This window comes from Chelon labrosus (genome assembly GCF_963514085.1).
Source record: "Chelon labrosus genome assembly, chromosome: 3".
In the NCBI taxonomy this organism is placed as follows: Eukaryota; Metazoa; Chordata; class Actinopteri; order Mugiliformes; family Mugilidae; genus Chelon; species Chelon labrosus.
Genome location: NC_140339.1, coordinates 370696 through 388631, shown reverse-complemented (window position 1 = coordinate 388631; position 17936 = coordinate 370696). Strand labels below are relative to the sequence as shown.

Below are 17936 nucleotides of genomic sequence, written 5' to 3'. Positions count from 1 at the left end.
GTGTTTGTGTGTGTCTGTGTGTGTCTGTGTGTGTTTGTGTGTGTTTGTGTGTGTTTGTTGTGTCTGTGTGTGTCTGTGTGTGTTTGTGTGTGTTTGTTGTGTTTGTGTGTGTTTGTTGTGTCTGTGTGTGTTTGTTGTGTGTTTGTGTGTGTCTGTGTGTGTTTGTGTGTGTTTGTTGTGTCTGTGTGTGTTTGTGTGTGTTTGTTGTGTCTGTGTGTGTCTGTGTGTGTTTGTGTGTGTTTCTTGTGTCTGTGTGTGTCTGTGTGTGTTTGTTGTGTTTGTGTGTGTTTGTGTGTGTCTGTGTGTGTTTGTTGTGTCTGTGTGTGTCTGTGTGTGTTTGTTGTGTCTGTGTGTGTTTGTGTGTGTTTGTTGTGTTTGTTGTGTCTGTGTGTGTTTGTGTGTGTCTGTGTGTGTTTGTGTGTGTTTGTTGTGTTTGTGTGTGTTTGTGTGTGTTTGTGTGTGTTTGTGTGTTTGTGTGAGTTTGTTGTGTTTGTGTGTGTTTGTGTGTGTCTGTGTGTGTTTGTGTGTGTTTGTGTGTGTCTGTGTGTGTTTGTGTGTGTTTGTTGTGTTTGTTGTGTCTGTGTGTGTTTGTGTGTGTCTGTTGTGTTTGTGTGTGTTTGTGTGTGTCTGTGTGTGTTTGTGTGTGTTTGTGTGTGTTTGTGTGTGTCTGTGTGTGTTTGTGTGTGTTTGTTGTGTTTGTGTGTGTTTGTGTCTGTGTGTGTTTGTGTGTGTCTGTGTGTGTCTGTGTGTGTTTGTGTGTGTTTGTTGTGTTTGTGTGTGTTTGTGTCTGTGTGTGTTTGTGTGTGTTTGTTGTGTCTGTGTGTGTCTGTGTGTGTTTGTGTGTGTTTGTTGTGTCTGTGTGTGTCTGTGTGTGTTTGTTGTGTTTGTGTGTGTTTGTTGTGTCTGTGTGTGTTTGTGTGTGTCTGTTGTGTTTGTGTGTGTCTGTGTGTGTTTGTGTGTGTTTGTTGTGTTTGTTGTGTCTGTGTGTGTCTGTGTGTGTCTGTTGTGTTTGTGTGTGTCTGTGTGTGTTTGTGTGTGTTTGTGTGTGTTTGTTGTGTCTGTGTGTGTTTGTGTGTGTCTGTTGTGTTTGTGTGTGTCTGTGTGTGTTTGTGTGTGTCTGTGTGTGTCTTTGTGTGTCTGTTGTGTTTGTGTGTGTCTGTGTGTATTTGTGTGTGTTTGTTGTGTTTGTTGTGTATGTGTGTGTTTGTGTGTGTTTGTGTGTGTCTGTGTGTGTATGTGTGTGTTTGTTGTGTCTGTGTGTGTCTGTGTGTTTGTGTGTGTTTGTTGTGTTTGTTGTGTATGTGTGTGTTTGTTGTGTCTGTGTGTGTTTGTGTGTGTTTGTTGTGTTTGTTGTGTATGTGTGTGTCTGTGTGTGTCTGTGTGTGTATGTGTGTGTTTGTTGTGTCTGTGTGTGTCTGTGTGTGTTTGTGTGTGTTTGTTGTGTTTGTGTGTGTTTGTGTGTGTTTGTGTGTGTTTGTGTGTGTTTGTTGTGTTTGTTGTGTCTGTGTGTGTTTGTGTGTGTCTGTTGTGTTTGTGTGTGTCTGTGTGTGTTTGTGTGTGTTTGTTGTGTTTGTTGTGTCTGTGTGTGTCTGTGTGTGTTTGTTGTGTCTGTGTGTGTTTGTGTGTGTTTGTTGTGTTTGTTGTGTCTGTGTGTGTCTGTGTGTGTTTGTGTGTGTTTGTGTGTGTTTGTTGTGTTTGTTGTGTCTGTGTGTGTCTGTGTGTGTTTGTTGTGTCTGTGTGTGTATGTGTGTGTTTGTTGTGTCTGTGTGTGTCTGTGTGTGTTTGTGTGTGTTTGTGTGTGTTTGTTGTGTCTGTGTGTGTTTGTTGTGTTTGTGTGTGTTTGTGTGTGTTTGTTGTGTTTGTGTGTGTCTGTGTGTGTTTGTGTGTGTTTGTTGTGTTTGTGTGTGTTTGTGTGTGTTTGTGTGTGTTTGTTGTGTTTGTGTGTGTCTGTGTGTGTTTGTGTGTGTTTGTTGTGTTTGTTGTGTCTGTGTGTGTCTGTGTGTGTTTGTGTGTGTTTGTTGTGTCTGTGTGTGTTTGTTGTGTTTGTGTGTGTTTGTGTGTGTTTGTTGTGTTTGTGTGTGTCTGTGTGTGTTTGTGTGTGTTTGTTGTGTCTGTGTGTGTTTGTGTGTGTTTGTGTGTGTTTGTTGTGTTTGTGTGTGTCTGTGTGTGTTTGTGTGTGTTTGTTGTGTTTGTTGTGTCTGTGTGTGTTTGTGTGTGTCTGTTGTGTTTGTGTGTGTTTGTTGTGTTTGTTGTGTCTGTGTGTGTTTGTGTGTGTCTGTGTGTGTTTGTGTGTGTTTGTTGTGTTTGTTGTGTCTGTGTGTGTCTGTGTGTGTTTGTTGTGTCTGTGTGTGTTTGTGTGTGTTTGTTGTGTCTGTGTGTGTTTGTGTGTGTTTGTGTGTGTTTGTTGTGTCTGTGTGTGTTTGTTGTGTTTGTGTGTGTTTGTTGTGTCTGTGTGTGTTTGTTGTGTCTGTGTGTGTTTGTGTGTGTTTGTGTGTGTTTGTTGTGTCTGTGTGTGTTTGTGTGTGTTTGTTGTGTCTGTGTGTGTCTGTGTGTGTTTGTTGTGTCTACTAAAAGCAGTCGGTGACGTAAGCGGAAGTGAGGTCTGTCGCCCAGTTGCTAAGCTGCAGCCGAGGAGCAACCAGACCGTCAACAAGTTGTCATCCGCCGCAGACGGATAATCTGTTGCCGGTTTAACGTCCGCGCTGCTTCACATGGTTCCCAGAGACCGAGCCACGCAGGTAAACTGACCGACACCTGTGTGTGTCTGTCCCGTAACGGTTGTCGGTAGTTATCGCTAACTGCCTTCACTAGTTAGCTAGCTACCGTTAGCGGCTAACGGCTTTAACTAGTCCAGCAGCTGCTAACCAGCTAGTTAGAGGTAATATAACTTAATAAACTAACGTCAGCGCCTCGACGGCTTCATCTGAGGCTTTTAGTTTGTTTGATAATCTGTTGAACTGAGTGACGCTTCATTAATTAGTTTAATGAGATTAATAAACGTCAGTTTAGATTAGCTTCAGTTAGCTTCAGTTAGCTTCAGTTAGCTTCAGTTAGCAGAAGAATTAACTGGTTATTTTACTGGTTCAGTTCTAGTAGCTCCACTTCATATGAGTTAAAATAAAATAAAGCGTGTAGTGAGTAGACGGGCTGCATTAACGCGTTAACATTAATCTGGTGTCCTGGATCCTAAAAGGGTTTCTGCTCAGTTTGTTGATAATTATGTTTTAGGTTTTTATTGGAACATAAAAGTGAACAGAGCTGAGAACAGAGGTCCAGTCTGAGAATAATAATAATAATAATAACACACAGCGTAACGCAACAACCAAGAGGATATAGAATACATCGAACAACAGTGACATTTAAAGTAGAAAGTGAGTATGAATATATAAATGTATAAATGTATAAATGTATAAACAGAGTTATTGAGTCTAACGGCTCCTGGTCCTGAGGTGGAGGGGGGTAGATAGTCGTCATCAGCCCCTCCCGAACATACGAGGTACAGTTAATGATAAAATGACCTCAGTTAACTATATAGTTATATAGTTAATGTAATCTAATAGTTAATCAGGTTGAAAAGGATCCACACTCTGGAGACAACCGGAAACTTTGGGATGAACCTGCGGTGACTTTCAGGAAACAAAGAAAGTTTCTATAATTTATCTGGAAAACACCGAACATGCGAAATAAAATCCTTCTACAGCAGTAAATTAAAAGTCCTGCATTCAGCTTGTGACTGCAGCAGATGACGGATACGTTCTGATTCTGCTACGGGATCATTAGAGACCTGGTCTCACTTTAGAGTCAGTTTGGATAAAAAGCAGATTAATGAGCTCTTTATTGATCCCTGAGGTGTCGGTGTCGTTGTTCCCGCAGCAGAACAAGACCGAGCAAAAATACGGGTCCGATCAAAATAGAATAAAGTAAGAGAAACAAAACTATTGACATGTCTCGTTGACGGTGTCCTCTCTGCAGGTGGAGGACGCTCAGAGCAGTAAATGAGAAGCTGATGTCATGAATTAACCTCAGCATCGGTCCATCTGTTCAAACACAGCCGCCAGTCTCCACGGCGACCACCATGGCGTCCGCCAGCAGCACCAAGATCTCATGGCGACTGCGTGAGTACAAAACATTTCACACGAGTGTCTCTGTGGTGGAGGACAGTCCTCCTGACCTGAGCGTGTCCCGTGCTTGTTCAGAGGAGTTCGAGGCTCATTCCAGCAGCGTCTCCTGCTCGGCTCTGGGGAAAAGCTCCGGCCGGCTGCTGGCCACGGGAGGAGAGGACTGCAGGGTCAACATCTGGGCCGTCAGCAAGGCCAACTGCATCATGGTGAGACTCTCTGGGTTTAGAAGAAGAATATAAAACATGATCCAGAGTCTGATTACAAACGTTATGTTCATGTCTGTGTCTGACAGATCGATGACGTCACAGATCGATGACGTCACAGGCAGATAGCAATAAATAGCATGTTCTTGATGTGTGGAAACATAAATTAATGAATAAATAAGATTAAAAATTAAAGGAAAAATAGTCCAAGTAATAATGAACACAGCTCGGTAACAACATACACCAGATGGACAGAGATCCTGATGAGGTTTGGGACTAATGTATGAAAAGGTTCCACCCTCATAGAACCCAAGAGCTGGAGGAAGTTCATTAGAAAGTTCTCTGTCAAGTAAAGTAGTGATGAAATGATGTCAGTATTGTTCCTGACAACATGAATAAAACCCTTTAAAAGAGAAAGAGTCACTTTACACGAGCATTCAAGTCGTGACCACTTACAGCAGCCTGACAGTCAGCTGCAGACCTGTGGCCTTCTGAAGGAGCCTGCTCATAACTGTTTATAACGTCTGTCCTCAGAGTTTAACTGGTCACAAGAGCCCAGTGGAGTGTGTCCAGTTCAACATGTCGGAGGAGCAGGTCGTCGCCGGCTCTCAGTCTGGATCCATACGGGTCTGGGACCTGGAGGCCGCTAAGAGTAAGACCGTTGGTTCTGTGTGGATAAAAGCTTGTCCTCTTCCCTCTGGTCCTGGTCTCACCTCACCTTTTAGATGCTGCTGCATCATCAGGTCCAACAGGGGGGAGCCGTCCCACATTCTCTGAACACCGGGCCGGTACAAGGCTAAAGCTGAAACATACTCCAACTTGTTTCTTTCTTCTTTCTGTGTTGTTTTTATTCTCTGTAATTCCAAAGATCTACATTTTTATCTAAACCAGAACCAGTAGTCCAAATAAGATCCAAGATCAGTCTGAAACCGGTCCAGACCCAGGTCTGACACCAGGTTAGTTCCAACCCAGAGCTCTGAGCTCAGCGTCGTGGATCCTGTCTGGTACCTGTACAGGTGATGCTGAGGAGAGCCGGGGCTCACGGTTAGTCCTCCTCTGGTTTAGATTCACGTCTAAAAACGTCCTCACGTTACTTTTAATGTCTGAGGGTGTAATTCAGACCATGACCTGGAGGGGGCAGAGCATCAGGAGCTGTTAAACCTCCACATCTGTCTTTAAATCATCCGTCAGTCTGTCTCTCTGTGACGGGTCAGTCCTCTGTCTCTGTGTCCTCAGTTTTAAGGACTCTGATGGGACATAAAGCCAACATCACCAGTCTGGGCTTCCACCCGTTTGGAGACTTCCTGGCCTCCAGCTCCATGGACACCAACATTAAGGTAGTGATCTGTGTTGGATGCTTGGTTTGTTCTGATCTTCTTCATCCATGGACCTGTCTTTGTGTTTTCAGCTGTGGGACGTGAGGAGGAAGGGGTACGTGTTCAGATACAAGGTGAGACGGGTTCTTATTACCAGCAGATTAAAGACGAATCAGCCCTGGATGTGTCAGTGACTCATGTCTATCTATCTGTCCATCCATCCATCCATCCATCCATCCATCCATCCATCCATCCGTCCATCCATCCATCCATCCATCCATCCATCTATCCATCCGTCCATCCATCCATCCATCCATCCATCCATCCATCCATCTATCCATCCGTCCATCCATCCATCCATCCATCCATCCATCTATCCGTCCGTCCATCCGTCCATCCGTCCATCCATCCATCCATCCATCCATCCATCCTTTCCTGTTGCAGGGTCACACTCAGGCGGTCAGGAGTCTCGCCTTCAGTCCTGATGGGAAGTGGTTAGCGTCAGCGAGTGACGACTGCACTGTCAAAGTACGAACTGATCCACACTCTGATCGTCTCAGTAACAACCACAGAAACACAGAGTCACTGTGGCTGGTTATCACCTGGACTCATGTCCTGATTCAGTTTCACTTCTGAGAGAGATTTGATCCAAACTACCGTCCTCGTTGGTTCCAGAGGTCTGTGGTGTCTCCTCCGTCTTCTCATCGTTCATGTCTCTTTGTCTTTTTAAATCCTGACTCTGCTCTCAGAGCTGGAGCTTCTGTCCTGATCTGGATCTGAGACTTGTCACCAGAGGACGAAGGAGACGGAGGAGACAGACTTAAAAGATGAATACGGGATGTTTCAAAACAAAACCCAGCTCTGACACTTTAAAATAACTTTACAGATGTTTCATGAAGCTCGGCTCATTTTCAGCTGTTCTTTATTAATCAGGCTTCGTTACTGAGGATTATTATTTATTTGTTTGTTGTCGTAGCTCGTCAGCTAAGACTTTTGAGAAATCAATGTCAGACCTTTAAATGAAGATCAATTTGAGTTTAAAGGTTTATTTTTATTTCTTACAAATCCATCATGATACCATCCTCTCATGTGCTGCTGGCTCTGTTCACACCAGACGACCTTTCAATAACCCTAACTTCATAACATGATGACCTTAAACATCATGGTCTGCTCAAAGCTGGACAGAATATAGAGGAGGTGTATTATCAGCATCTCAGATTTATTACACAGACTCTTGACATGTTTCCATGAGTCATGTAGAGAACAAGCTGATGAGCTTCTAGAAACAAACTACAGAGTCTCAGCTGTGTCCTCTTGTCTCTTGTCTCAGCTGTGTCCTCTTGTCTCTTGTCTCAGCTGTGGGACCTGACTCAGGGGAAAACCATCACTGAGTTCAAATCTCACACTGCAGCCGTCAACATTGTCCAGTTCCACCCCAACGAGTACCTGCTGGCGTCCGGCAGCTCCGACAAGTACGTTCAAATATATCAAGTGTTTCCTCCGTGTTTCCTCCTTGTTTCCTCCATGTTTCCTCCTTTTTTTTCTCCTTGTTTCCTCCTTGTTTCCTCCATGTTTCCTCCTTGTTTCCCTCTTGTTTCCTCCTTGTTTCCTCCATGTTTCCTCCTTGTTTCCCTCTTGTTTCCTCCTTGTTTCCCTCTTGTTTCCTCCGTGTTTCCTCCTTGTTACCTCCATGTTTCCTCCTTGTTTCCTCCATGTTTCCTCCTTGTTTCCTCCATGTTTCCTCCTTTTTTTTTCTCCTTGTTTCCTCCTTGTTTCCTCCATGTTTCCTCCATGTTTCCTCCATGATTCCTCCGTGTTTCCTCCGTGTTTCCTCCATGTTTCCTCCTTGTTTCCCTCTTGTTTCCTCCTTGTTTCCCTCTTGTTTCCTCCGTGTTTCCTCCTTGTTACCTCCATGTTTCCTCCTTGTTTCCTCCATGTTTCATCCATGTATCCTCCATGTTTCCTCCATGTATCCTCCATGTTTCATCCATGTTTCCTCCTTGTTTCCTCCATGTTTCCTCCATGTTTCCTCCATGTATCCTCCATGTTTCCTCCATGTATCCTCCATGTTTCCTCCATGTATCCCTCTTGTTTCCTCCATGTTTCCTCCATGTTTCCTCCATGTTTCCTCCTTGTTTCCTCCTTGTTTCCTCCATGTTTCCTCCATGTTTCCTCCATGTTTACTCCTTGTTTCCTCCTTGTTTCCTCCTTGTTTCCTCCTTGTTTGCTCCATGTTTACTTCTTGTTTCCTCCACGTTTCCTCCTTGTTTCCTCCTTGTTTCATCCATGTTTCCTCCTTGTTTCCTCCATGTATCCTCCATGTTTCCTCCATGTATCCTCCATGTATCCTCCATGTTTCATCCATGTTTCCTCCTCGTTTCCTCCTCGTTTCCTCCATGTTTCCTCCATGTTTCCTCCATGTTTCCTCCATGTTTCCTCCATGTATCCTCCATGTTTCCTCCATGTATCCTCCATGTTTCCTCCATGTTTCCTCCATGTTTCCTCCATGTTTCCTCCTTGTTTCCTCCATGTTTCCTCCATGTTTCCTCCATGTATCCTCCATGTTTCCTCCATGTATCCTCCATGTTTCCTCCATGTATCCCTCTTGTTTCCTCCATGTTTCCTCCATGTTTCCTCCATGTTTCCTCCTTGTTTCCTCCTTGTTTCCTCCATGTTTCCTCCATGTTTCCTCCATGTTTACTCCTTGTTTCCTCCTTGTTTCCTCCTTGTTTCCTCCTTGTTTGCTCCATGTTTACTCCTTGTTTCCTCCACGTTTCCTCCTTGTTTCCTCCTTGTTTCATCCATGTTTCCTCCTTGTTTCCTCCATGTATCCTCCATGTTTCCTCCATGTATCCTCCATGTATCCTCCATGTTTCATCCATGTTTCCTCCTCGTTTCCTCCTCGTTTCCTCCATGTTTCCTCCATGTTTCCTCCATGTTTCCTCCATGTTTCCTCCATGTATCCTCCATGTTTCCTCCATGTATCCTCCATGTTTCCTCCATGTTTCCTCCATGTTTCCTCCATGTTTCCTCCTTGTTTCCTCCATGTTTCCTCCTTGTTTCCTCCATGTTTCCTCCATGTTTCCTCCTTGTTTACTCCTTGTTTCCTCCATGTTTCCTCCATGTTTCCTCCTTGTTTCCTCCATGTTTACTCCTTGTTTCCTCCATGTTTCCTCCTTGTTTCCTCCTTGTTTCCTCCTTGTTTGCTCCATGTTTACTCCTTGTTTCCTCCACGTTTCCTCCACGTTTCCTCCACGTTTCCTCCACGTTTCCTCCTCGTTTCCTCCATGTTTCCTCCATGTTTCCTCCTCGTTTCCTCCATGTTTCCTCCATGTTTCCTCCTTGTTTCCTCCATGTTTCCTCCATGTTTCCTCCTCGTTTCCTCCATGTATCCTCCATGTTTCCTCCATGTATCCTCCATGTATCCTCCTTGTTTCCTCCATGTTTCCTCCATGTTTCCTCCATGTTTCCTCCTTGTTTCCTCCTTGTTTCCTCCTTGTTTCCTCCATGTTTCCTCCTTGTTTCCTCCTTGTTTCCTCCTTGTTTCCTCCTTGTTTGCTCCATGTTTACTCCTTGTTTCCTCCACGTTTCCTCCTTGTTTCCTCCTTGTTTCATCCATGTTTCCTCCATGTATCCTCCATGTATCCTCCATGTTTCCTCCATGTATCCTCCATGTTTCCTCCTTGTTTCCTCCATGTTTCCTCCATGTTTCCTCCATGTATCCTCCATGTTTCCTCCATGTATCCTCCTTGTTTCCTCCATGTTTCCTCCATGTTTCCTCCATGTTTCCTCCTTGTTTCCTCCTTGTTTACTCCTTGTTTCCTCCATGTTTACTCCTTGTTTCCTCCATGTTTCCTCCTTGTTTCCTCCTTGTTTCCTCCTTGTTTGCTCCATGTTTACTCCTTGTTTCCTCCACGTTTCCTCCATGTTTCCTCCACGTTTCCTCCATGTTTCCTCCTCGTTTCCTCCATGTTTCCTCCATGTTTCCTCCTCGTTTCCTCCATGTTTCCTCCATGTTTCCTGCAGGTCAATCAAACTGTGGGATCTGGAGAAGTTTACCATGATTGGTTCATTGGAGGGCGACACCACTCCAGTTAGGTGAGTTTTATCTCTACAGACATTGTGTTTCTGGTACATGACCTCTGACCTCTGACCTCTGACCCTGTGGTGTGTTCAGGTGCGTGTTGTTCAGCCCAGATGGCTCCTGTCTGTTCAGCGGGGCCACAGACTCTCTGAGGGTCTTCGGCTGGGAGCCCGACCGCTGCTTCGACGTGGTCCCGGTCGGTTGGGGGAAAGTTTCGGACCTGTCCACCTGCAACCAGCAGCTGGTGTGTAGCGCCCTGTATAGCACACATATAACGTCCACTTCATTAGGGACACTAATGTCAAAAAGAGGAACGCGGGTAGATTTAGAACAGCACTGGTTTCAGTAGTGTACCTAATGAAGTGGCCAGGGACAGTATTTGGACATTGAAACGTTGTCTTCCCGTCAGATCGGCGTGTCTCACCAGCTGTCCAGTGTGTCGTCCTTCGTGGTTGATCTGAAGAGGGTGAAGAAGAGCGGCGGCTCTGTGATCCAGGGAATCATCCAGGACAACCAGCCGCTCACAGAGCCCAAGGATCCTAAAGCAGCCGCTCTGCGCCGCAACTACGACAGACCCACAACCACCTGCAGCTCACAGAGGTACCACAACAACACAACAACACACCAACACACCAACAACACCTGTAGACTGGTCAGATTCATTCATTCATTCATCGAGGATTTCCATCATGTCAGTATTTCAATAAAAGATAAATGATTAGAAATGAACAGGACAGTTAAATGTCATGTGACGGGTCAGGACACCCTGACCCTTCAGGCTGTAGAACCAGTCTGAGCTAAACCTGCTGTGTTCCAGCTCCAACGCTGGATCAAACCACAGAGAGAACCAATCTGTTAGACAGGACTGAGGAGGAGGAGGAGGAGGAGGAGGATATTGATCATTAGCTTCACTGAACAGCCAAGATATGAATCAACTCAAGAACAAACGGTTTATTTATGCAGAGAAACAATCTGTGTTACTGAAGAAAGTCATGCTGTTCAGTGATGCTTTCAATGACCGTTGTAAAAGTCCACTTCAAAGTCACATGTCATGATGTCATCAGGGTGAAGCAGCGGTCAGATGCTGATAGGCGGAGCCCCGAGGGGGAGAGGCGGAGCCCCAGCGAGGACGAGGCAGACGAGAAGCTGTCGTCAGCAGAGATCCACAACCCTGAAGACTACAAGGAGATCTTCCAGCCCAAGAACGCCATCTGTAGGTGGACAGGTGGAGGTGGAGTCATGTGGTCAGATCAGAACCAGTCGTACCGGTCCTACCAGTCCTGTCCTACTGGTCCTACCAGTCCTACCAGTCCTACTGGTCCTACTGGTCCCACTAGTCCTACTGGTCCCACTGGTCCAACCAGTCCTACTGGTCCTACTAGTCCTACTGGTCCCACTGGTCCAACCAGTCCCACTGGTCCAACCAGTCCTACTGGTCCTTCCGGTCCTACCAGTCCTACTGGTCCCACTGGTCCTACTGGTCCAACCAGTCCTACCAGTCCTACCAGTCCTACTGGTCCTACCGGTCCAACCAGTCCTACTGGTCCTACCAGTCCTACCAGTCCTACCGGTCCTACTGGTCCCACTGGTCCACCCAGTCCTACCAGTCCTACTGGTCCCACTGGTCCTAGTGGTCCCACTGGTCCACCCAGTCCTACCAGTCCTACTGGTCCCACTGGTCCTACCGGTCCTACCGGTCCAACCAGTTCTACCGGTCCTACTGGTCCCACTGGTCCTACCGGTCCTACTGGTCCTACTGGTCCTACCAGTCCCACTGGTCCTACCGGTCCTGCTGGTCCTACTGGTCCTACCAGTCCTACTGGTCCCACTGGTCCACCCAGTCCTACTGGTCCTACCGGTCCTACTGGTCCTACCGGTCCCACTGGTCCTACCAGTCCTACCAGTCCTACTGGTCCCACTGGTCCACCCAGTCCTACTGGTTCTACTGGTCCTACCGGTCCAACCAGTCCTACCGGTCCAACCAGTCCCACTGGTCCTACCGGTCCTACTGGTCCAACCAGTCGTACCGGTCCAACCGGTCCAACCGGTCCCACTGGTCCCACTGGTCCCACTGGTCCTACCGGTCCTACTGGTCCTACCGGTCCTACTGGTCCTACTGACTCAGCATGTTTGTTTCTGTCATATCTACAGTCAAGATCTTATAAATCCAAACATGTACAATCAGCTGCAGCCTCGTCTCTCGTCTCTCGTCTCTCGTCTCTTCCAGCTCGAACTCCTCCCAAGGTCTCGGAGCCGTTCCCTGCTCCTCCAGAGGACGGTGAGTCCTGCACAGACTTCATGTTTCATGGTAGTCAGACCTCAGACTGTAGGAGCAGTGAGCTGCAGCTCTTCTGTCTGCAGAGACTTTTATTTTGAAAGGTTTCATTTCCTGTTTCGTCTGACTCCTCACTGACGCTCCTGTTCTCCTCCTTCCTCTCAGAGACCATCCTGGCCATTGGCCGTCAGCTGAAGGACTTGACGTCTCCTTTTCCTGACAAGCAGCAGGTCAGTGAACGCAGCACCGTCAGGTCAGAGGCAGCTTAGCGTCATGTGACCGACCATGACCATGTGGTTCCTTTAAAGGCTCCTCCCCTGGCCTCCTCCACTCCTGTCCAGAGGGTGGAGCCTACAGTGGTCTCCTGTGCCAAGCGTCCAGACCCTCCCCCCTCCAGCCAGCCTCCCCCTCAGCCTCCCCCCCCCACAGCCAAGTCCAGACCCCAGCCTAAACTCATCCTGAGCAGCAGGAACGAGCCCATCGGACTGAACGTGGCCGACTTCCTGCCTGTGAGTGTTTATGTACCTGTACTTATCTATTGGTCAGCTTTCAGCCAATCAGAGACGATTCTGGAGTGAAGTGAGTGTGTCTCTGTGTGTGTGTGTGTGTGTGTGTGTGTGTGTGTGTGTGTGTGTGTGTGGTTCAGTCTTCACCCAATCACAGACCTGGAGCTCTGAGCGACGAGGAGGCTCTGTCCCAGATCAAGAAGGGACACGACACCATGTGTGTGATGCTGAGCAGCCGACACAAGAACCTGGAGACGGTCCGAGCCGTGTGGGCCAGAGAGGACATCAAGGTGAGGCTGTCCACCTGTCCACCTGTCCCCACACCTGTCCCCACACACCTGATGTCCACCTGTCCACCTGTCCCCACACACCTGATGTCCACCTGTCCACCTGTCCCCACACACCTGATGTCCACCTGTCCACCTGTCCCCCTGTCCCCACACACCTGATGTCCACCTGTCCACCTGTCCACCTGTCCCCCTGTCCCCACACACCTGATGTCCACCTGTCCACCTGTCCACCTGTCCCCACACCTGTCCCCACACACCTGATGTCCACCTGTCCTGTGTCATGATCCTGATATAAAAGGCTCTGAGGTCTTAGACGACACAAACATTTATTTGATATTAAATTATTAAATATTCTACACCTGTTCTGTTCCTGTGTAAGTCATGATGTTTAAATGTCTCCAGATTCTAACAGCTGATGATCAGCTGTTCTCAGACTGTGATGATTAATAAATGTCTGTTGTCTTCAGAGCGCTCTGGACGCTGCTGTCTCCATGAGTGACCTGTCCATAGTGGTGGACATCCTCAACATCATCAACCTCCAACCGTGAGTCACACATGTACAGAGTTATATACGTAGATATACACTGGTCAGCCACAACATTATGACCACCTTCCTAATGTGCAGGTCTCCCTTAGTGGGTGGAGCTTTGAGGGGAGGGGCCTCTGTGGATCATCCTGCTGGGGATGGCTGCTGGCTTCAAGGAGTGTCATTGCTATGGGGTGGGGGGGCCTGGTCTGGTCTAGGTGGGGGTGCCTGGGGGTGCCTGGTCTGGTCTAGGTGGGGGTGTCTGGTCTGGTCTAGGTGGGGGTGCCTGGCCTGTCAGTGGTCATAATGTTGTGGCTGATCTGTACATGTATTCATTAAGAGCTGCATCATTTAAATTCAGTCTTAGTTTAATAAGGAGGTCAGTGTCTAGACATCAAGAACTGTTTAACAGAGCAACTACATGTTTGTTGTTGACGTGTCTCTCGTCTCGTTGCAGCTCTCTGTGGAAGTTGGACCTGTGTACCAGCGTCCTTCCTCAGATCGACAAACTGCTGCAGAGTAAATATGAGAGGTGAGTCCAACAGAGCTAGGGTCACATGAGACCGACCGGCCAATCAGAGCAGAGCTAGGGTCACATGAGACCGACCGACCAATCAGAGCAGAGCTAGGGTCACATGAGACCGACCGGCCAATCAGAGCAGAGCTAGGGTCACATGAGACCGACCGGCCAATCAGAGCAGAGCTAGGGTCACATGAGACCGACCGGCCAATCAGAGCAGAGCTAGGGTCACATGAGACCGACCGGCCAATCAGAGCAGAGCTAGGGTCACATGAGACCGACCGGCCAATCAGAGCAGAGCCCTGACCCCTGACCTCTGGTGTTTCAGCTACATGCAGACCGGCTGTACGTCTCTGAAGCTCATCATGAAACACTTCTGGATGCTCATCTGTGACACGCTCAAGGCCACGCCCTCTGTGGGAGTGGACATCACACGAGAGGAGAGGTGAGTTTCACCTGTCCTACACCTGTCCTTCACCTGTCCTTCACCTGTCCTACATGTTGACCACAGATGATGATGATGATGATGATGATGATGATGAAGGTGTCCGTGTGCTTGCAGACACCAGAAGTGCAGGTCGTGCTGTAAACAGCTGAAAAACCTCAGTAACGTCGTGAAGAACAAGGCCACGCAGGTCGGTCGCCACGGCAGCGCCTTCAAAGAGCTGCAGCTGCTCATGGCGCCACTCGACGACTCGCTCTGAGGAACGCCATCATCAGCTGACCAGGCCATCAGCTGACCAGGCCATCAGCTGACCAGGCCATCAGCTGACTGCGGACGCTGACTTGAAGCACTTTGTGTGTTGACGCGTCCCAGAGGAAGGATGCTGATCTTCCACCTGTACCTGAGACCAGTCAGCTGATCAATCATTCCTCAGTTAGACTCCTGGAGACAATCATCAGAGACATGTGAGAGGAGGAGGAGGAGGAGGACGACTCTGTGTGTTGACATAAAGACTGAGAGGACATGTTGGACTCTTTTCTACGTTTCACTCTCCTGTTAGAAATGTCCACTCCTGTTTATTTAATAAAGACGTGTTGGAAATAAACTGTAAAGCTGCTCATTCAGTCCCAGACAGGAGGACAGAAGGACAGGAGGACAGAAGGACAGGAGGACAGAAGGACAGGAGGACAGGAGTCATCAGACACATGTCAACAGGTTTGAAGGATTAAATGAGATCAGAGTCGTCACTCTCAGCTCCTAGCTATAGCGAGCTCAGAGACATTTAAACTGCTCACATGATGCCTATGACTCTTCTGTCCATTAAGCCCCGCCCCCACAATCTGATTGGCCAGGCAGACCTGAGCTGGAGCAGAGTCCGTTCCTATCAGAGAAACTCCAGATAAACTTTACTTCTGTAAATACATCCGTAGCTGGAGGACGTTGGTTTCTGAATAACTGATGCTCTTCATTGGTTTCATTGGTTTCATTGATGCTACAGAAATAAAACTGGTTTCATTTCCCTGTGATGAGTCAGATCAACACTAGATGGAAGCAAAGCACAAAGCACAGAACCCTTCCTCTGAGTTCTGCTTCTCTGTGTCTGATGAAGGTTCATCACTGGAGTCTGACGTCATTAAACACAGACAGTGTTAGTCTCTGTGTTTATTAGATTTAATCATCATCATCTTCTCTGAGGTTTAACCCTAACCCCCTAACCCCCTAACCCTAACCCCCTAACCCCCTAACCCCTAACCCCCTAACCCCCTAACCCTAACCCCCTAACCCCCTAACCCCTAACCCCCTAACCCTAACCCCCTAACCCCCTAACCCTAACCCCCTAACCCCCTAACCCTAACCCGGTTCAGAAAGTGTCCACAGATGATTCTAACATGAGGGTGAGGTCTCTGACTCCTGGAGGTTCTGAATTAAACTGAATAGTTGTTTTGGTTAATCAGTTCATTTTTCATTTAATTCCAGAAGATCTTTTATTTTTCATCACGTGGATCAGTTTGACCTCCAGCTCCTGAACCATGAGCTCACGTCTCCCCTGCAGACGGACGTCCTCTGGGCTGCTCTGTTTCTGTGATGGATGTGGTGTCTGAGCGACGTGAGCGGCTGATCGCTAATGAACAGATCTGTTCCTGTGACCTCTGACCCCACTGAGCCTTCACACTGAGCCCCAGTAAACAAACAGAGAGGAGGAGAGATGAGGAATGAAAGACGCCGGTGTAAACAGGAAGTACTGGACTCCTACAGGAAGTACTGGACTCCTACAGGAAGTGTTTAGCTTCATGTGCTTTGACCAGTTTATCAGAGTTGATGTTGAGACTCTTTACTGCCCTCTGAGCGCGCTCAGATCAAACACACCTGTGACCAGGTGCATTAATAAAGAGCTCAGGCTCCGCTGTAAGAAGCTGCTGCTGTTACTGAGCTGATACTCGACCTCTTCCAGAGCTGTTCCCTGAACGCTGTCAACTAAACCTACGTTCATGAACAATGATTTAAACTAAATGTGAACATCAGACTCTGACAGATGACATGAGGCTGCTCAACAGCTGAGGCTTTAATGTGGAGTATTTATGTGTGTGTTGATGTGAGGAGGTTAAACAGCTGATTAATGAGGGGCTGGAAGTGTGCAGCTCCTCCTCCTCCTCCTCCTCCTCTCCTCCTCATCCTCCTCTCTCTTGATAATGAGCTCATTGAAAATGCAGATTCAGTCGTCAGAGGCCTGGATCTATTAATTGTTCCCGTTGACTCCAGTAATTATTTGTTTGCAGGTTTAATTTGGAGATTTAGATGCTGTCGATGCAACGTGTCACATGATGTAACAGCTGATTCACTGCGTCATGTGTTTCTGGAGGTTGAGATTAGTGTCTTCATTAAAGCTGAGCGCCGCTAACACACCAGCTAGCTAACGTCATTAATAGCAATGAATAGTTAATAATCAGTTATTGTTATTGTTGGGTAAATAATGCTTTAATATTTAAATACATTACTGACGCATTATGAATGGATGAATAAATGACAGTAAAGCTTTAGATTGATCGACCTGGAGCAGGAGGTGCAGACAGACCTCAGCTCTACGTCTCTATGTGTCTACAGACGTCAATCAGGACCAGACTCGTCTTCGTCTCCTCTGTGAAGCAGCTCGTTTCTTCTCGTGACAGAAATATTAAAGCTGAATGTTTCAGCTTTAATATTTCCTCAGAGGAAGAGGAGCGCGCTGTGGTCTGTCTGTCTGTCTGGGTGGTTTTGGTGGATTAGTCCTTTAATCAAACTCTCTCTGATCTACCAGAGCAAACATGGCGGCTCTAATTAGCAGCATTAGACTTAATTAGCTCTCAGTAATCTGAAGTCAAACATCCAGCCTCACAAAGCAAACACCACAAAACACTAGAACGCTTAGAACAGAACAGCACACAGTGATTTAATCATCTGATACAGAACCAGGATCCTCTGGGCCTCATGTCCGATCAGCTGTTTGACCCATAACGTAACGTACGACTCTGATATTTAACTAAAGGCTGAGTTAAGCAGATCCTTTAATAATTTAATTTAAGATCAATATTGAAGAAGAAGATGTCTCATGGTCAGATTTCAGTCTCTGGGCTAACAGCAGGTTAGCTAGCCGCTACAGCTAATTATTAACCAGTATTTATGTTATAAAATGTAAAACACATTATCACGTTTAAAGGAATTTATTGTGTGAGAGTCTTTCCATCTGGTTCCAACATCTGGATCATGTCTCCAAGTCAACCAGCAGCTGTTGATGGTTCTGATCCAGCGGTAGGTAGAGATCCATTAGAGACAGCAGCTGTGACCACATGATGGCGCTGCTGATTTACAGACACACACACTGAGATCAGATCTGGAGTCAGGAATACATCGTCTACAGCATTAGTCAGGCTAGCTAATCATGCTATGCTATGCTATGCTATGCTATGCTATGTTCTATTTTAGCTCTGTTTTATTCTGTATTTATATATATATAAAAAGCTGTTATGATATAAAACCAGATGATGAGTTTATTAATCAGAGTCTGATGAAGATGAACATCATCATCATCATCATCATCATCGTCAGCTGGTTCTCAGTCAGTTACATGAGGGACGGTCCTCACTGAGATGGAAAGACAAATGTGTGTGTCTCCC

At 47.0% G+C, this 17936-nt stretch overlaps 1 protein-coding gene across 3 annotated transcripts; it reads left to right on the top strand.

Annotated features, from left to right (window-relative positions):
• The first annotated feature begins 2518 nt into the window (after nucleotides 1-2518).
• Nucleotides 2519-17626, top strand: katnb1 (katanin p80 (WD repeat containing) subunit B 1). Of its 3 annotated transcripts, XR_014698966.1 has the most exons (21): nucleotides 2519-2738; nucleotides 4052-4115; nucleotides 4197-4327; nucleotides 4859-4976; nucleotides 5561-5661; nucleotides 5733-5774; nucleotides 6085-6168; nucleotides 6997-7112; nucleotides 9667-9738; nucleotides 9818-9968; nucleotides 10134-10324; nucleotides 10789-10937; nucleotides 11952-12002; nucleotides 12165-12229; nucleotides 12308-12508; nucleotides 12646-12795; nucleotides 13263-13339; nucleotides 13779-13853; nucleotides 14170-14286; nucleotides 14404-15000; nucleotides 15763-17626. XR_014698966.1 is itself a non-coding variant. In XM_084540982.1 (20 exons), exons 1-20 carry the CDS (start codon nucleotides 2712-2714, stop codon nucleotides 14543-14545), a joined length of 2124 nt encoding a protein of 707 aa, XP_084397108.1. In that variant the 5' UTR covers nucleotides 2519-2711; the 3' UTR covers nucleotides 14546-15478. The 3 variants fall into 3 exon arrangements, 2 of the variants coding, with proteins under 2 accessions (XP_084397108.1, XP_084397109.1); XM_084540982.1 differs by lacking the exon at nucleotides 15763-17626 and having other exon boundaries at nucleotides 14404-15478; XM_084540983.1 differs by lacking the exon at nucleotides 15763-17626 and having other exon boundaries at nucleotides 2521-2738; nucleotides 3973-4115; nucleotides 14404-15477.
• The last annotated feature ends 310 nt before the right edge of the window (nucleotides 17627-17936 follow it).

Coding starts and splice junctions, on each gene's coding strand:
- katnb1 (XM_084540982.1), top strand. CDS start 2,712: ATGGTTCCCAGAGACCGAGCCACGCAG. Junction 7,113..9,666: donor GCGTCCGGCAGCTCCGACAA/GTACGTTCAAAT, acceptor TGTTTCCTGCAG/GTCAATCAAACTGTGGGATC. Junction 9,969..10,133: donor CCACCTGCAACCAGCAGCTG/GTGTGTAGCGCC, acceptor TCTTCCCGTCAG/ATCGGCGTGTCTCACCAGCT.